General features: G+C 34.6%; 1 protein-coding gene across 12 annotated transcripts in view; it reads left to right on the forward strand.

Annotated features, from left to right (window-relative positions):
• The window catches only part of EPHA6 (EPH receptor A6), a 943,752-nt gene that overhangs the window by 641,899 nt on the left and 281,005 nt on the right, over positions 1-20,848 (forward strand). For 7 of the 12 annotated variants that reach the window (XR_010155660.1, XR_010155661.1, XM_009445924.5 and 4 more), the window contains one exon: positions 1,419-1,581. Coding sequence is in view for 7 of the 12 variants with exons in the window: in XM_009445924.5 (XP_009444199.1) it covers positions 1,419-1,581 (163 nt within the window). In the remaining 5 variants the exon portion in view is untranslated. Of the gene's footprint in view, positions 1-975; positions 1,024-1,418; positions 1,582-20,848 lie in introns of those variants that run through there. The other 5 variants (XR_010155659.1, XM_009445923.5, XM_009445925.5 and 2 more) reach the window with 2 other exon arrangements.

Consider the following 20,848-nt stretch of genomic DNA (forward strand, 5'->3'; position numbering starts at 1 on the left):
AAAAATGATCCTTAAGATAAGACTGTTTTCCTGAAAAGTAGCTTAAGAGAAATGATTTTCATAGTTCTAAATCTTAAAGCATCACCAGCAAATACATGAAGTTTGACCTATTCTGCATATGTGTACATTTTCATAACTTGTCTTGCTAGTTGGGAAGGTCTCCTAAATAACAGTGGTTTTCAGGCAAACACTAAATGAAATTTTGATGGGAATATTACAGACAGAATTTAAGCATCAAATGAATGATTCAACTAGTGACCTTGAAAGTCATTTTGCATCTCTGAAAATCTCTAGGTTTTTTATGAGGATGGTGGAAATTAACTTGAGGGTCTGTTGACCTAGCTTGACCTATGACTTTTGTTTACACAAATGCATTTTTTTCCAGATACCCTATTAAAATATCATTGTAAAGTTATTGAATAATAACACCATACAAAAACAGTGTAGGTTTAATTTGTCCCCACCACCAGCATATTGTGGACAATCTCTTACATGGACAGGTAAAATGAACTGTCCTGTTCTGAGATAGTGGGCAACAGAGACCATGTAACAAACCCTGACTGTCTAGATCATCCAGAATGCCCTGGCAAGTTCACTTCCATTTAGTGAAGTGAGATAATTTGGCAATTCACACAAGAGACTGAGAACCAAGCCTCAAGCCCTGCCTCTGATTCTGCAGGTATGGTAAGTCTTTCATGCCTTTCTGTGTTTCCAGTGCTTCTTCATGGGCAGATTATTTTTAAATCTACTTCACAGTCACTATGTAACTAGTATATGTTTAAAAATAAGCTATATTTAGGGGAGGAGTCAATTCTCCCTTACAGGAAAAAATTCATCATTTTATTTCCTAAATTTGATTCAACTTCAGGTTTTACTACTGGGGAAACACTGAATTACAGCACAAAGTGAATGACTTCAGGATAAAATATTTCAAACTTTAAAAAGCAATTAATTTATTTCTCCTTTCACCCACAGGTCTACCCACGGATAGCGCCGGCATTTTGGCACTACCTGCGGGTAGAAGTGAGTAGCTGGTACTTGAATTCTCCCACCTTTGCTCCTTGCACTCTGCTGGTGTGCCCATTTTGCTCAAGATGCAGCTGCCATTCTGTGTAAACATATTCTCACACCACCATCATTTCTTACAGTTGGGTCAGGAATCTAAATCACCAAAAATACAAGTGCAGTTTATATAAGACTAATCATCTTTCTTAATAAATTTCCAAATAGGACCATATCATATGCATCATTATGATAAACAGCTAAATGCCAAATTATGGAAAACCATGCTAACACTACTTTGTAATCAATACTTTTGGTATTCAGAGCATAATTCCTCAGTTAAACTTTGGAATGTTTCTAGGAAAAGGTAGAATAACTCTGTTTCATTTCCTTTCTCCTTTTTTTCTGTCCCCCAGGAACATGAGCAGCTGACCTACTCTTCCACAAGGTCCAAAGCCCCCAGTGTCATCATCACAGGTCTCAAGCCAGCCACCAAGTATGTATTTCACATCCGAGTGAGAACTGCGACAGGATACAGTGGCTACAGTCAGAAATTTGAATTTGAAACAGGAGATGAAAGTAAGTTTCACACAAGGATATAACATAAGATGTGAATTTAGTATCATTCCAATTTGACCTGATATTTTAAAACCAGGTGTCCCAAGTTTTTAATAGCTTGTTTAAATGAGATTTTGTTCATGTAAATACTCATACAGTCATTTCAGTTAATATTTGGTGCTATCATTAAATGCTTTCATGAAATGCCTTACTCTACCATAAAAGTAATGTGGCCAAAATGTGGCCCTTTATGCTATTACACAGAGTCTCTGTGGATGCCTAATAGTTCACCAGTCCTGGCATCATGATATGATCCTAATGAAAACTTGGGAGAGAATAAAGCCATGAACAAATGGTTTTAGCAATTCAGAATTGTGCAGCTTTGGCCTTTTATCTCAGTCAATAAAAATAGTGATCAGGAGATGAACACCACTGACATGCACATTATAGGTTTAAATACAGATGCATGGGCTTCATCAGAAACCCACATTAATTCCGGGACCTCAACATGCTGAAAACCAAAATGGGAGATGAAGGGAGTGAGATATTCCAATGTCATGTAACATCAGCTTTGAGGTCTTTTATTCATTCTAAACCCAGCTTTACCAATGAACTCTTTTTGGCCTTCAGAAATCCATCTTACTGCTCTCTTTGTGAGAATAGTAGGGATTGCTTTTGCCAGACATCTTTATGAAAAAGTGGTCAAATATATAAGAAAGATCTGTTTCCATCATTGTTAACATACTGTATTAATATAATAATTCAATAAAAGTAAATTTATTATAGTAATTCCTTATGGATAACAATAATAGTAGCAAGCATTTATTGAGACCCTAAAAATGCCTAAAATGACATGAAATATTTTACATGGAATTGTTCATTCAAACCTTTCAACGTCCAGTGAAACAAGTATTATTTTTGTAATTTTACCTATAAGAAAATAGAAACCTAAAGGAGTTGAACAATTTGCCCAAATTTAAGCAACTGGTAAGAAGCTAAGCTAAAATTTGAAATGGAAGCGTGTTTTATTGAAAGGCCTATGCTGTTAGCTACTCCACCATCCTACTAAATTTATCATTTGTATTATTATGAAGTGTTTTTTGTAAGATCATAAAATAGGTCATAGTTTTTCAGTTTATCACTCCCTCAAAATGAAGCTACTTGGGTTGCAGATTCTATGACAGAAGGAATATTTTGTTGTTTTTACATCGATGAACAGTATTCACATGTAAGAACTTCTTTGTTACAATTATATCTAACTACAAAGGGAGAAAGTGCTGATGTATTTAAGTAAGAAGGACCCCAGCTTAGGGAGAATGAGTAAACTAATTAATAAAAAGAATACTTGTGGCCTGAGTGTTTATATCAGTAATAGTCATTTAAATTTCTGGTGGAGACTATTGACTTTTTAAGCTAGAGAGAAAATTATTAGGAGTAGAGTATTATGATCACAAAACATAGATCCACAATAATATCCATATAAAAATATCAAAAGATTTGTCCCTGTTATGTCTTTTTCACTTTTTTTTCCCTGCCCGCTTGTCAAACCTTAGCCTAGGTATAAAGCTAAGGATACAGTCCAAGGAAAGTTTTGTCCAAGATTTTCGAATTATTGTCTTGTTTAGGCTGTGTTTCTTTTCACAGCCTGGAAAAGTTAATAGCTTTTGCACTTCTCTTACTTTATTTCACAGATTTAAAAAATTCACCTGACTTTTAAAGTTTGACATTGTTGAGTATTGCATTTTTAAGTGAGAAATGCACTCTCAGATAAACTCATAGAGCTACATCTAAATAAGTCATTTGTGTTCATTTGGGACTTCTAGAGAAGGTCATTTGGTGTAATATTAACAAAAATTCTGATTTAAATATTAACAGTTTGATTTGGTTTTAACATTAGATTTCAACTCATTGTACTTTCAGGACAATTTCTTCAGACGTTATGTCGAATAAAAAGAAAGGTTTTGTACTCACAAGTAACTCAGTACAATTCACTCATTCAACCGACATGTATAGAATATTTAATATGTGCCATACTCATATGAGGCTCAGGGGATAAAAAATAATAATAAGAGCTAATAGCCTATGCCTTCAAACAAGTTTCAGTCTATATTTCTGGGAGGAAAATAAAAAATTTAAATCAAAAATACAAGATTAGTGACGTGTACTATCATAAAGATATACAAAGGTGATGGTGGCAGCATAGTGAAGATGACTACTAGTTCAGCACACATGGGTGGTGAAAGGTTTCTGGAGGGTGAGAGGCTGGGGTTCTTTCTTGAAAGAAGAATAGTCATGGAACAGAAAAAGCATAAAGGCCTCTAACAACATAAAAAATTTAAAGTGCAAATAACTTGGTGTGGCTGTGGTGAGGAGATGCAAATGGTAAAATGGTGGTAGATGAAGGTGGAGAGTTACACAGGGGCCAAACCAAGAGCACATTTTAGCCATATTAAGGATATTTGCATGTATCCAGAAAATATTCAGGATCCATTGGTGAATTCGAATCCTGGATTAATATGACTAGTAATACATGCAAGACCCTATGCTGAGCAATTTACACATATTACCTCATTTAATTCTGACAAGATTATGCCTCATTTTAGAAACTTGTATAACTTTACCAGAATCTGATACCTAGTGATTGGGGGTGCGAGTTTAGAACCCTAGAACTATCTGACAATGGCAGCAGAAGATGGTGAAAACTATGTTCTGAATTACTGATTCAGGAATGCCGCGAAAATGACTTTGATTAAAACCTTGAAGAGATAAAATGTCTGAGAAGAACCTGAAAATAATATATTTGTGTAAACCTGATGTTTGAGAACATAGAATGGCTCCTAAGTCAATTTACAGTCTAAGGGAAATTCATTTAAAGTATCATTAAAAAAAAAATGGTTAGCTTTAAATAGCATTTTCAAAGCCTGCTGTTTATACCCAGGAGAGAATTTCAATGAATAATGCCATAGTAGCATATGGATAGGTTTCCCATAAATTCAAGGATATGATGATGTGAATCCCAATTGATGGCATCCATCTTTTTCTCTCCATACCCTCCTGGCTCTTCTTTAAATTTTTATAGCCTTTGTTTCTCAAGTAGTGCCTGAATTATTGTAATGTCAGCCTTATTATTAAGTTCTCTCTTGTGTATTCCACTTAATTGACTAACTTTATAATACATTCATAGAGATGAGGTATGGGTTGGAAAGGAGTGATCTCATTTGATGATCTGGTTCAAATTTTTTAAAGTAAGCAAAATTAAGTAGTTTATAATTCAGTTCTTTTTAGCCATATTATTTTACTTTGTTCAACTTTGACTTTGCTAATGACCAAGGCAATAACATAATTATGAAATAATTCCTTTTGAAAATCATAATGTTCTTGACTGGCTACTTGTGCTATAAACATAGTGGCATCTGAAGAAAAATTATGGCGACCCTCTTGCACTTAGAGACCAGTGCTTGGTTATTTTTCAATATCAAAATATGCTAGTGGAGATTCTCTAACTGGCTGACAAATGCTAAGATTACTAATTATCACTGTTAGCATCATAAAATGAGTCTACTTGAACTAGAGCTATTGGTTTCCCCTCTACCTAAATCTATAAAACAACCTTATTGCATATATGTATGTGGAGGTAGAGATATAGACAGATTGATAGATGGATCAAATTGACTGAAGATATTCACTCATATATAATCAGAAAATTAATTCCTTGTATTTTAATGTTCGCATTTTATGTATTTTCTGATTTCTTGCTGGGCTAAGTGTACAGTTAATATTATGTCCACTAACAGCATTTATTGAGTGCCTACTGTGTACTGGCCTTATTATTAGGTACTGTACTTGATTGCCCCCTTCCTTCTTTAGAATAGATTTATCAAAACAGCAATAAAATTACAGAATCAGTAGTAAGAAAGTAAGAATATAAAAATACTTCATATGGATTTGCTTGGGAGATAGATGGAAATTAGGTGTTAGAAGCTAGTAAGAATTTTCTCAAGATTAAAATAAAATCTATATTATGCCCCAAAGCATTAACCATAACACATATCCACACACACACACTGGTCAAATACAGTCCTTTTTGGCTTATACAGCTATAATAGGAAATTTTAACTGCTCAAATTTCTTATTATTTCTGAGCTTATTTTCTGGGCCTTTCACTGCAGAAAAAAATGAGAATCAAAATAAAAAATTGTTGACATCACCAGTAATATTAGCCATAACTTATAAATTGCTTGGAAAAAACATATTTATACATTTTAACAATAATCCTGTTAAATTACACTTACACATTTTAAAAAGTAATAAAATAAAGATAAGGAAATAAAACTTTTGTTTTTATTTAAAATACTAGCAAGATTTATATAACATTAAATTCCATTTTATAGTAGCAGTAAGTAATTTTGCATGTGCAGTTTTAAAACCAAAATAAAATGTATTCTGCTAGATTGTAGCCAGCTTGAACCTTCTGCTTAAATACTGAAAAAATAGCTTGTGAGCTATCAAAAGGGAACAGAATCCATAGCTTAAAGCCAATTTTTGAAAGATAATTGGAATTTTACATGTAGTAATTGGCAATTTACCTCTTCCATTGCCTTAATAATTATCTAAATGACCCACAAGAATTAATACATTGCCAACATATAAGCAATGCATTCCTCTTTTCTGAAAAGATTAATTACAGCTTACATTTTAACAACATGTAAATTTAAGTTTTCACCTGTTGGCTGCATAAATCAGTTTTGTAGCACAAAAGCCACATCTGTCAGCATTTTAAAATGTATTATTTACCAAAAGTAGAATGATGGACTAAATTTATAGCACATAAAATAATCATATAAAAATCATTATAATCAACATTAACAAACCAAACTGTAAATAACTACATTATAGTGGGTATTTCAAAATAAAATCTTATGTCATGCCTTATATATTTTTACAAAAGTGGTATGTAGATACAAATGAATAAATGTAACCACTTAATTATTTTGAAAATATCCGTAAGATTTAGCTGTTTTTGTATGGTTGATATGTAAGAAATTTGGTTTGTTTTAACAATTTATAGGTAGGAAATTATCCTAAAAAATAAGATGCAAGATTATGTTTTGGTTTCTTCCTCCCAATACATTTTTATGTCCCCATTTGATGAATTTTTCTAAATTCCATTTGCACACTTAAAAATTCTAAATCGTTGCATATGTTGTATTGAATAGAATGTGAATTTCTCAGCAAGATATTAGGTCCCCCTCTAAATGTAATCCAAATTGATATCATTTCTATCGATTTCTGCAAGTTAAGGTATTCTCTGGAAAAATTAGATTATTTGGATGCTTCATGAACAAAATAATCTGTATCTTCATCATATCTAAGATTCTTCTATGACTTCCAACTGGAATATTCAGAAAATGATCACATTACAAATGATCACTCTAGCTTACATGCCACTTTCCTGAAATGTTCTTGCCAGTGAGAAATCATCACTTCTTCCTTGGAATTTCTAAATATTTTATTGTTCAAAGGCGTAATTCTTTACTAAGTTGTAAACTCATTGAGATAAAGAACTATAGTCTGTATACCTGTGTGTCTCAGAAAGTGTTTTACACATAGTTAGGTTCCAATATACATGTAATCAAATAAATAAAGAAAATATGATTTACAAAAATACTAAAGAATGGTATGTTGCCTACCAGGTCAAAAAGAAAAAGAAATACTAAAATACTAAATATTAATATTAAAATACTAAAGAATAGTATGTTGCCTACCAGTTCAAAAAGAAAGAATCAGATAATTTTATTTGCCATAGATAAACAATATTGCTTGCTTTATTTTGGGTAACAAGCTATAACTGGCTTGAGTCATGTAAAAACATAATATATGCAAGTTTTACTACAAATTAATTGTTAATTCTAAATTTGGGGGCGCATTTTAGGTAGGGTAAAATGACGATTTTGTTGTTAACACATTTTCTTCCCTAAACTCTTTTTTAAAAACCTCCATTATGTTTGATCCAGTCTGTTGGTTGAAGCACAATCTGTACTGCTTCAATTACTTAGGATGAAATTAGCCACATCATTATTAACACCAGCTAGAAATTTTGGAATGATTATTAATGGTAGCACATGAAGCAGAAAGAGGACCAGCTGACCCTGGTGGAGTAATAAAGTTAATTAATCAAGCAGGAGGCAGATTTCATATTTATGAGTCTACCCAGAGGAGGACAAATTCCAGTATATAAGACTTTAATTTAAAGTAATCTCCAGTCAATAGCACACTTTCAACACTGGCAGCCGTAGCCATCTAAATGCAAACATCAGTGGGAAAGAGGAATTTTCTAGCAGTTAGGTTGTCTGAATATAAAGTGGCCTGTCCTATAAGGTAGCGAAGGCCCCTCATAATAAGAATTTGTGCTGAAGCTAATTGGGAACCTGTTTAGCATGTGGTAAAAGAAATCCCTGCTTTATTTAGGAGGTTGTGATACAAGTTTAATGTAAGTTCAAACATTGAGATTTCATAACAACATATTTGTGAGTTCTAATTATGTTCCAATCACTTTTTTTAAATCTTTTCCGGTTACCAAAACATGTATAGCCTTTGCAGAAGATACTATTATGCCAATTTTACAGATCAAGAAAGTAAAGCATAATGAAGTACAGTAACTTAACAGTACCCACAGGTAGTAAGCATTGGAATGGGGTTATTATGGCATTAGGCCCTTTTCATACTAATGCTTAGAACCAAAATTGAGTTCCCTTTCTACCCATTCAGTACTTTCACTTTTCTTTTTCACCTTAGTCATTATTTATAATTTTCTACATGACTATTTTTTATTATTACCTCCAATTCGTCACCCTCCCTTAATTACTTATATTTTGCCTTAGCATAATGTCTTTGAATATAAGCTGATTTTCAAAAGACTATTTATAAATCTCAGTGCATCAAGTTCACAGAGCTGTGCAGTGTTTTAATGCATATTTCTGGATTAATGTACACATGGTAGACCAAGTATAACACTCCAAAGAGGCAAAATAATGCAGTTAGTATGATTTACTTAAATATGCAGGGTCTTGATGAAGAGTAACTATTTGCACAGAAAGTGGAAGTCGCCCTTCAAGAGAGACTGAATTGACAAAAAAAAAAAAAAGATATTTTATTTCAATTATGCCTAGATCAAATAAGGATTTTAAATGATGGGAACCAGCCTTATGTACCATAAGACAGATTGAAGACCTTAATATGAAAAATATTAAAGATCATAACTTTGCTAAATGGGCTGGAAAGAAAATCATTAACTATTAACAGGTACTTAGATGTTGTAAAATGTGCATATCAAAGGGCAGTGTTACAGCGTGGCTCATATTTAAAAGAAAAGTAACAACAGTAGATCTATTTCTTAATACAGAAAGTAAGCTTATTTTTAAGGCAATAACATATAGCAACATATGTAAAATATTATTTCTTTGGTATATAAACCATCATCCCTTGACTGGAAGTTTTTACAAGATCAGGGAACATTTCTTTTGTTTCTTTTTTAAAAAGATTCTCATTTGTGTATGCTGTGTGAATTTGTTCTCTTAGCAAATTTGAGGTAGGCACTACAGTGTTATTAATTATAGTCACCATGCTGTACATTAGATTCTTAGAACTTATTCATCTTATAACTGAAGACTTGTAGTCTTTGACTAATATTTCCCCATTTCTTTCTCATTTTTATACCTCTTACATTGCTTTGCATGCACCTGGAAAATAGTAGGCATTCAATGAATTTCATATGAATTAATATTATCCAATAAATACACAATACTCAGTATTTATAAATACTCAATATTGCTTCAAACACATGTATTTTATTAGTCTACCTATATATTTTTAGTATTTTATTTTTGTTTATTTTGTACATATATTAATAACAAGCAGTCTGCTGAATGCTAAGGAAACAAAGGACATAATATATGGTCTCTGTCTTCAGGAAGCTTATCAATAAACCACACTAGAGATAAGAGAGTTCCTGATTTATGTCATTCCTAAAGTCTGATTTTAATTTGAATTGATTTGAGATGGATTTGTTTTTCTATCAGCCATCATATAAATTGCTTGAATTTTTCTTTCAAGTTATTTGACTTTACAACCTTGAATTCTTAAAGAGAGCAAAAATGTTCCGTAGGTATTTCAAATTGCCCCAAATTTAGTGAAAAATATATGCTCTATGTAACACTTGAAGAGTTAGAGCCATTCTTCAGACTACACAAATCAGCTTTATTGACTTGTATTTTGATATGGCTTTTCAAAAGTCGTATTTTAGTTGTTAGAAAAACATCAAGGGCAAAGTGAAGAAAACCTAATTTCTCATTATATTAATAACAGTATGGAGGCCTATTGAGAACTGTTGGAATGATTCTTAATTGTGGCTGACCTCTCACCCTCATCTGTTGCATGGTCATGCACTAAGCTTAAGTAGGGAATGCAAGTATTGTGTTGTTCAGTAAGTACCGATAGAATGATGTTTTAAAGCATTAGGAGAGCTCTAGCTGGTTGTAGAGTATCATAGCGGTGATATATAAATGTGGTTCTTACAGGGAAAGGGTAGAAACACATGATGCTGAGACGAAGTTGGCCTTTGGGAAGTCACAGACTGGAAGGATGACATAGCATGGGGTTTTGGTTTCTGTTATAATTTTATGTCCTGGTCAAATTCTATCCACATGGTAATCCGTTATTTTTCAGAGCTGAAAAAAAATCTGAGAATTGAATGAAAGAGTTGTAAAAATGTCCAAGTCAGGTTAAAAGTATTTCATATAAAATATATGAATATTAAATATTATATGTTTATGTCAAAATATAAAAACATCGTTTGAAAGAATTTAATTTGCATGGTGCCACTCTTCAATAAAAATCATTTAAAATTATCTAATGTAACATCTTCTCAATTTGTATTAGCCCAATGCAAAACAGCTGTTTGTGCTTTTTTCACCATAAAGTCACAATACTGAGTGGACAAATGTTTATAAAATAAACCCAGCCAGTTCCACAAAGGCCTGTATGAAGAATTAAGAAGCAGCTTAAGGGCCGGGCGCGGTGGCTCACGCCTGTAATCCCAGCACTTTGGAAGACCGAGGGGGGCGGATCACGAGGTCAGGAGATCGAGACCATCCTGGCTAACAAGGTGAAACCCCCTCTCTACTAAAAATACAAAAAAATCAGCTGGGCGTGGTAGCGGGCGCCAGTAGTCCCAGCTACTAGGGAGGCTGAGGCAGGAGAATGGCGTGAACCCGGGAGGCGGAGCTTGCAGTGAGCCGAGATCGCTCCACTGCACTCCAGCCTGGGCGACAGTGCGAGACTCCGTCTCAAAAAAAAAAAAAAGCAGCTTAAGTATTCATGTTACACTTTACTTTTTCAAGGGAAACAGTAGTTCCCTTGAAATTTAAATTGAGTAACAAGAATTCTTGGCAAAATTTCAGGAGCGCTTAAAAGATTTAGCTGTGTGTGCAGAAACGCAAGCATGACATGTGTGAGCACATTACTGTACTATAAAGATAGGCAAAGGAGCAGAATGCGGCAATCTTACTGCTAGATATAAAATAGCTGATTCACATCAAACTGAATTTCATATTCTCTTATGCTTCTGGAAAACAGCATTCATTTAAAAATTCTCTTGCACTATAGTTTTTTTAAATTAGTTATCTTATATTTGCTGGATGCATAATCAGTGAGCAGACTAAATAACTTTGTCAACAAATAATTTTGGCAATTCCATCAACAATAAACATGGCAATATTACTTACTGAATTTATCACACGTAAGTGTGTGTATATGTACATACATACACACATTCATATACATAATACATATATTCCACATTCATATACACTTCCTATTCCCATTTTGAGATAAAGGAATGAAATTATCATTATTTTAAATATTGTTACATAAGTTGTTACCCTTGGAAGTAAAAATAATTTGTTTTAAAATTTGATATAGTTTGTGTTAAATTTAATATGAAGGAGAAAGAGAAGGGCGCTTGAGAGGAAGCAGTAAAAGCTAAAGCAAGCAGAAGAATGTTTAATTGTTCAACTTGTTCATTCACCCATTTACTCAATCAAAACATATTAATAAATGGGCCAGATATAGATGTAGGCACTAGGAATTCAAAAACAAAAAAGGATAAACCAGTTCCCTGCTTTCACAACAGCTAGTGAGAAGTTCAGAATATTAAACAAGATTCTAGTAGAAGGCAATATGTATTGTATAAGGGAGCACAAGGAGAAAAATGCAAACAAACGTGTCAAGGAAAGCTGCCAAAAGGTAATGTCTTAAAGGAAACTTGAAGGTTAAGTCAAACTTGGCCGTGAAAGTAGGGGTGCAGTGAGGGTTGAGGGACCAGATGAGAGAATTGGAGAGCTTTTGCTCTCTTTAGACAGAACAGTATGTGTGCAAGTGTAGAGATCAAAGAGAGCATGGAGCTTTCTAGTAACTGGAAGAATGTCAGTATAGCTAGAACTGTGCTTTTCCAAAAGTGAGCCCTGTGCCAAAGGCATCAGCAACACCTGGGAACCCACCAGAAATGCACATTTTTCAGACCTCCCACTAGACCCACTAAATCAGAAACTCTGGGGGTGGGACCCAGCATTCTGTGTTGACAAGCCCTCTGGGTTATTCGGCTGCAAGCTTTGGTTAGAGAACCAATGTCATTCTCAAATAGCACAAGACTGGCAGCAAGGAATGGTGGGGATGATGATCTCAGTACAAGAAACACAAGATATGTGGCTAGTGAGGACCATGCAATGCCATCCTTACCTTGCTACTGAGGCTCAAATTTCCTAGGTTTTTATTTTTCTTCCAGCTGTATGTAGTTTTGGAGACAGGCAATCCAGTCACAGCAGTGAGCTTCCCGTAACTGACTTCCCTGAAACCACTGCGAACACATCTAATTATTTCCTCACCTTCATTTTACCACACTAAAAATAAAACCTTCCAAATATCTTTTTTCATTGACACTCCTATAGCTCTCATAACTTCCAAATTCCCTAGAGACGATTTTAGCCTTAAAGAATTCACCTACTGAAGGTGCTAGAACCTTGGGAATCATCAATTTAAATTCTAATACATGCTTGCTCTCTGCCAGAATTTAAGCCTGCATATGTCTCTCTGACAGTTCATATTTGGTCTGTGAACTTTCTGAAGTTGCAGTAAATTATGACCTGCTCACCAGAACCTTCTGAGAAAACTGGAGCTAAGCCATCCCAAGTCAAACCTTCCAAGAAAATCTAGACATTAAGTTATCTGGGAAACTTAGTGAATCTAGATAGCATAGGGGTAATGGTGATATGTTAGCAAAGGAAAGTTGGACACCAAAACTAACATGCCATGCAAAGGCATTTGTCTCAGGCTCAGTAACATAGAGGTACATTCTAATTGGTCAAAGAAGAAATGCTACATTCAATTAGGCATCACAGGACTTGGTTTCTTGGCTCATGAGGATTCTCCTCTTTAGAACCATAAATGAAATAAAGCAAACATGCTATATTATCTTCCTTTGCTCTAAAAATGTGAAACTCTCCAGGTATTGGGACCTAAGGATGGCAATGTAGTTGATTTATGTTTTGGTTTCCTCGTGGGAAAACTAGAAATTTATTCATTTGTATGTAGAGTCATTCATTCAAAAATATTCTTGAGATCCCATTCTGTACATACTCAGGCTACAGCAGAAATAGACAAAAATCCCTGCTGTCCTGGAGCTTATATTCTAGAGAGATGAGAAAGACAATAAACAAACAATAAGCAAAACATTTTATATGCAGAGATGTGGTGTGTTGTCTAGATTTCCCCTTCAGGACCCAACTAGTGGGAGTTCTGCCTGCTGAAAGCTCATAGTTGAAGGCTCATAGCTGCAGACATTGCCCCTGGCCAAAAGAAGCTACATGCCCCTCTTCCTGGGGACAGTCAGAATCCAAGATTCCTCAATGTGATGTACAAAGACCCATGCCCATTGTGTCAATTAAAGACAACCCAGAAGAAGACCATCCCAGCTCCAGCACTCCTTGGGGTCCACTGAGGTCTTTGCAGCTACCACATGTCAAGTTAACAGCTGCATCTTTCCATGGGCTTCCTGTACTCCCACATGTTCATGCTGAGGTCACTCCCCAGAAAACATGCTGCAAGCCAAGCTCCATTGCAGAATCTGTGTCCCAGTAAACCCCATCTAAGACAGATAATAAGAGATATTCTGGTGCAGAGTAAAGCTGAGAAGGAGGATAGGGAGTATCTGCCTCCTAATGTGAGAAAAGTACTCACTGCAGTATCTGACACAAGTAACACGTGATCATTCGAAGTTAACTATCACCATAATCCTAACTGTTACTCCAAACTAGGCAACTGGCAAAAACTTCAGGGAGGATGGCCTTACTTTGGTCTTGAAGAAAAGGAAGAACTTATACAAGCAGAAAGAAGAAAGAAATTTTTTATGTTAGCAACTGATTCATGCAATTCAATTTGGCAGGTATTTCGCAGGTAAATTGCAAAAGAGAATTAGCAAAGAGGAATTTTGTGTAAAAATTCAAGCTTTGTACTTACTTAAACTCGGATTTAAATTTTGACTTGATCACATCTCAAATATGGGACTTTGAATAAGTCAGTTAACCACTCTGTGCCTCAGTTTCCACATCTGGAAAATGGATATAAGGATACCACCTACTTTCTAAGGTTCCTGTGAGTATACAGTGATTCAGTGCATGTAAAGTACTTAACAACAGAAGAGTATCCAGCTATCATGTGGTTAGAGCTCAATAAATGATTATTAATACTGATATTATTGTTACTAGATTTGAATCTTAAATTCCATTCTAATAGCTTCAAAATAGTGTTTAAAAATGTTCTTTACCTTCTTGCATATAGATACCATATAAAAGCAATCAAATCATTTTCTTATTCTTCTCCTGATATTTTATTTTTTATATCCATGAATTTACTATAAGGATAGTTAGCTAGTTTTGGTGTTAGTTTTTGTTTAATTTATATAGGTGACATAAAAGGAGGAGTGGAATTCCCCAAGGTATGTTGACCTCCCAGGGCTTAAGCACTGGACAATTTGACTCAGCTGAAGAAACTCCACGTTTTGACTTCTGAGATACCAAATCTTGGTGAGCACAGTAGGCAAGTTAGGGGGCCTCCATTAGGCCCATTCCAGCAATATCACCTTGTAGATCCAGAACTACTGTCTCTACTGTTTCTATGGTAATCAAATTACTTAGAAGTTGGCCTACTTTTCTTTTAAACACTTAACACATCAAATGTCTCAGTGCAAACAGACAACATAGGACAGTGGTTAGAAGCTCGAACTCAGGAATTGGACTATCTGTAAGTAAATTCTGGTTCTGTCCTTTCTAACTATGTGACCATGTGCAAGTTAACTAGCCTTTTTGTGCCTCAGTTTCTCCATCTATTAAATGTAGGTAATAATACTACCATTTCATATGATTATTTTGGAGACTAAATGAGTTAACATATGTGTTTAGAACTATGGAGAACACATAAAACATGTTTTTTAATATGATAATTACTACCCTTCTTCTGAGGGAAACTCCACTGAGTTCAGTATGATTTTTTGGACCATCCTGTGCCGTGAATCAGCTGCTACTCCCCTACGTAAAGAAAAAAGGAAATAATTAAAAAGAAGAAGAATGTAATTCTGGCAAAAGACCTTTTGTAGGACAGCCTCTGTGGAATCCTCCTCTGTTTTCAAATGGAAATGAGAAGACTTATGTATCATAGCCACCTACTCCACTACAAATTTTTTAAAATTAAAATAATAGCCATCTCATGAATGTCCTTGCACAGAAATAAGCAACTTACCCGAAAACAAGCTTAGCTATATATTGAAAATGATATTTTTGGCTCAGAATAGGTATTAGGTATGTTATCACTTCTTGAATATAAACACAGAATATCTTGCTTGAAGAAGGATTTTACTTTTCAAATTATTGGATAGACACAGTCTTGAAAATATTTGAACTTGAATAAAATCACATTTTATTTACTGAGCATAATAACTGAAAAGAAGGCTACTCCATTCTTTTCTAACTTATTCCAAGTTATCTGACAGACAAACAGAGCACCAAGTAGGAACACACCAAAAAGACTTGGGGCTTTCTAATTACCTTTGGCACGTGCCTCTTTTTTCTGTCACGTTCTGTGCTGCAGCTCAGAATGCCTTTGAATCCTTGTGAATCTTTGACAACTACTTATTGTTTAACAGAATAGTCCCAAACATATATATAACTAATTTAAGTTATTAATGTCACTCAATAGAGATGATAGAAATACAAGAATAGTCCAAATTTCATGTTTTAAACAAAAAAAGATGAATTTTTAAAAAAATATTATTATACTTTAAGTTCTAGGGTACATGTGCACAACGTGCAGGTTTGTTACATATGTATACGTGTGCCATGTTGGTGTGCTGCACCCGTTAACTCGTCATTTACATTAGGTATATCTCCTAATGCTTTTTTAAGCAGTAAGTAGCACGACTTTCCCCATGTATATAATAACATATCTAAATTGGTTTTAATTTTTATAGGGATGCTTTCTCAGAGGACTAAACAGAGGAATAGTGATTTTTTATCTGCATTTCTCTTCTTTCTAAGAGCATTTGAGGCAGTTTAAAATGTATGCACAAAATGTTTAATAGATTAGAACTAAAATAGAAAATTAGGTCCATATACACAAGAGGGAACATAATCATTACTAGAGATGCACATGTATGTGCCATCTCTGCCTCTGAAATTTCCAGTAGCAGCCAGAGAATAGAAAAGTTATCATACGCTCATGAAGCACAAATGTTCTAAGAAAGATTTATAGAAGCCATTGAGGAAAATGGCCTCAAGCAGCTTTTTCAACAAATACAAAAGTTTTTTGTTTGTTTGTAAATGACGTTTTCTGACTACAACCTTTGATAGAGCCAAGTTAAAGTTTCAATGATTGAAGATGATTTTTCCATGATGGGAGAAAGGAAGGTTACTTAATTCATTCCATGCACACAGACTTTAAGACAAACTATACCTAGGAAGTAAATGAACAGAGTTACCTTTTAAATTTATTTTCTAAAAATTTTGTCTGTTAGCCAGGAACTTAAAATCAGAATAATCTAATAGGACCCTTTGATTGCAGATATCACATAAACCATGAGCTAGGTTAAGCAAAGAGGAATGAAGAAATGTCCCAGACTAGGCTTCAAAAAAGATTGAGACAAGAAACTGGAAAATTCTCCAATGGAAAGACAGCTTTTATTCCTGATCCACACAGCCACCAATCTCTGTTTTGTGCTCTAAAGACTAGTTTTACCTGTGTTCATTTAGGAAAATATGTCTATGGCTTATAAATCACATTTCCCTTAGTGTCAACCATGCATGAAAATTGCCAAACTGATTGTGAATCCTAATCCCAAATTCCTGCAAGAGGGAATGTGGTTGGTCCAGTTTGGGTCAGGTCTCTGTCGGTAATCCAATGCATATGACTGGGTGCCAGAGACAGGGAGAACAGTCTTCCAAACTCCTGCCCTGTGGGTGGAGGGAGTTTTCAGAGACAGGGCTGAACAGATATCTCAGAGGATGTTTACTAAGAATTTTGAGGTTGGTCTTTAATGAGTGCTTAGAATGTAAATTTTCTACTTTCATATCAATAGATGATACAAATGGTACAAAAATACGGTGAAGCAATAGAGAAATCCTTCCACTATAAATGTTGAGAAGCCCAACCAGTATTTTTGCAAAAGTAAAAATAAAACCTCTCCATGTTTACGCGAAAATGGGCTGCAGGCAAAGCAAAGATTGTCCTTAGGAAGCAGATTTGAATCTGCCCCCACCATTAGATACACTCTAGATTGAGAGTTCAGAGTCCCCCACCACAGGATACTGGGAAAAAAGATGATTCTGGCCTGGAAATTTTTCAAAGCAGGTGTTGTTGCAAGTCATCAAAAAGAAACCCGAGGAGTAATGCTCCCATGGAAAAAGTTATATTGAACTGCGTAGCTCTGCACTGTGCTTTCCTGGATAAGCTATAGAAAAAATATGCATGTACAAAATGGAAATATCTTGTCTCATTGTGTGAAGTTTTGATCAATTGCCTTTTGTCTGCCAAAGAAAATGATTTTCAATTTGATAAAGTTGGTGATGCTCAATTTTTTCTGGCAGCAGTAGGATAGCAGAATTATTTGTATCCTGAAGTTAATTCTAGTTGTTGAAAATTACACCCATATCATCAGCATGTAGGAAGATGCTTATCTTTCTACCTGCCATGATGGCAAATACCCAGTTTGTCTAAAATCAGTGCCATATTGTGAAGATACTAGTTAAAAATTAATAAATAAAACACAGTACTGTTTTTATATTACGTGACAAGGTGAATGGGTATGTCAGGAAATGTTCCCTTTCATTTCAGTTTTAGAAAGATATTTACTCCCACATTTGTAGATCCTAATATTAAGCTTCATTTTTTACTTAACTCAATTCCCTAGGCAATGAAGTCAAAATTTTGTGAAAAAATCAATATGCATAAGTAAACAATCTTATTTTCTTCAAAATAATAGTAGTAAATAGTAGGGCAATACTGTGCCAAAAACCTTCTTGCTGCTAATACGAATTATTTAACTTGGAGACCTCACACACATGGCTTAAGGAGAAGCAGGGTGTAAATAATTGAAGAGATGCTGAAAAAATTGATGGAGCCATAGTTTTGTGCTACCATGGGGTTGGCCTTTTTAAAATAGAATAGTCTCCCATTGAATCTCTCCAGAATTAATCCTGATGATTGATTAGAGGTTGTTTGAGGTAAATAGTCTGGTGTTCTTCAGAACAGGCTTCAAACAATGATCCAAAAGCTTCCCTTAGAACTTACTCACTTTCAGGAGATGGTTAAATGAGTTTTGGCATAAAGCAATAGCAGGTCCTAAAAGAAATATACTTGGGTCCATAACGCTAAGAAAAATTGGCACCTGGCATTGATGGTTAGCCGTGCTTCCATAAATAGTTCTACTGATGCCAAATAAAGGACAACTGTAGCCTCAAATTCATGTTACCGTAAACTGTGAAAATTCACTAAAAGCCTTCCACAGGAATTTAGCTCCAGTATTTTGGTGATAATTAGTTTATAATTAGATAGGTTTCAATTAAGCAAATTATTTCACATTCTAACATGCTGTCTTGCTAAACTTGCCAGAAATGTTGTCTGCCCATTTGTTTTTTTTTTCTTTCTTTGTTTTTGCATCCATGCAATTTTTATTAAATTGATACATGAGACCCATTAGATATAGGGCAGACAGGACTGATTTCCCCCCAAAACTATCCATCTATTAAAGAAAAATAAATTGGAATATCTCCTGGCATATGTGTTAGTCATTCTGTAGAAAAAGGTTGTTTTAGAAAGGTAAGCACATTTCCACTCCATTTCACCCTACACTTCCAATCCTATCCATCCAGTTACCAGGCAAACAGACGTGGGAGGCTGTGTTTATCATCAAAATCAAAAGACCACAGTAAAGTTAGATAGAAAACATTCCCCTCAAGCAACATAATAAACAATGAGAAGTAACTATACCTAGTTTGGATATATAAAGTTCTGCATCGCCCTGCCCCATATCAGCATTTACATCCAGTCTAATTATTTTCTCTTGGTTCATTATATTCCATAGGACTCTCCATTTCAAGTGACAAAACTGTACTGGCTTAATGAAAAGTGGGCCTTTATTGCCTCATGTAACTGAAAAGTCAAAGGGGTAGTGTGAGGGTCAGGCCAAATCCAGGCTCTCCAATGATATCTTCAATGATGTCTCAGTCTCAGTTCTGTTTCCTTCTCTGATGGGTTTGTCTTCAGTATTCTCATGTATTTGCAAGGGTTTATGTCTCTGGTAAAAATGGCAATTTTCATTAAACTAACATCTGCATATACCCTATTCTAGAATCTGAATATTAATAGTAACTTGAGAAAAACTCAAGCATGCTGACTGGAGTCAGTTTCAGTTTAAATTATTATGACCTCTTCCTTGCCTATCTCTCCAAATTCCTCTTGTGCATATTGGTATGTGTCCCAGGCATCTCAAAGTACATATAAACTCCTGAAGATGTTGTGCTATTTGTACCTTCGTAGTATTTTTGATGTTTCCTCAAGCCACAGTGTCCAATATCTACTCACCATGTTGGTGACTTGCAGATTTCTTCGAATCATTCCAGATTTAGTTTAAGAATTACCTTCTTTATAATCTTCCTATGATTTTTTCTGTGGAGATTACCACTCTCCCCCTCTTGTCCTGTGACCTTCACACATACCTCCATTCTAGCACCAATGTTTCTGTATTACAACTAAGATCTGCATCTCTATGTCTCTCACTAAAGAGAAACGCTATGAGGAAATCACACTTCAGTTTTCTTCATCTCCCCAAGCTCTATATCACAGTGCTTAGCAAATGGTATTTTTGTTGTTATTGAGTGAATAATGAGTTGGTGAATGAGAATTTCCTCAAGAAATTATTTAGATTTTTTTTCTAAATAATTCTGTGTTTTTAAAATCATTTTCTTTAAATATTTTTTCTATGAAAAATAGACTCCAAATAAATCTAAGTTTATACAGTTCATACAACTTATGAAATTTGTGATCCCTAATGATTATCCATTTCATTACAAAGCTGTTTATCTCAAACCACAGTAACTGTTATATTAAGAAGCTATAACCCCAAGTGCATAGATATGCTCACCAATGTGCAAATATCTACTATTAATATTATGGCACATGGTGAATAGTATTTAAAATTGAACATCATTGGTTCCAGGTCAGTGATCCAGGGAAGTTGTGAAATTTGTATGGAAATCCTATTTTACACTGGATCTTAAAAGACTTTTTAAAGGATGACAGATATATGCATGAAGATATAAATATTCTTTGAGAAAAATGTTCTCAAGACCTATCTCAACTGCCAGTAACGATATGAAATACAGACAATTACAAATTACATCTTTGACATTTAGGATGTTGACTGTAGTTTCAGGTGTTTAAATGTCTCAATCATTTTCTTTGTTCTTTGAAATTTGTTACATGAAGGCTACCTATGGTAAGGCATCTTGACCATTCATTAATGAACACAAGAATCTCTTAAAATAAAAAAGTCAGAAAATACTTCATTACGCTGCGCTATTTGCCTCTGCTTCTGCCTCTCCATTAAATTGTACCAAAATCACATTTTCCAATTATTCCTGTGTCATTTGGCATTTTTACCTGACAAGTAAATTGAGGTCATCAGGAA

The sequence above is a fragment of the Pan troglodytes genome, chromosome 2 (assembly GCF_028858775.2).
Source record: "Pan troglodytes isolate AG18354 chromosome 2, NHGRI_mPanTro3-v2.0_pri, whole genome shotgun sequence".
NCBI classification, from domain to species: Eukaryota; Metazoa; Chordata; class Mammalia; order Primates; family Hominidae; genus Pan; species Pan troglodytes.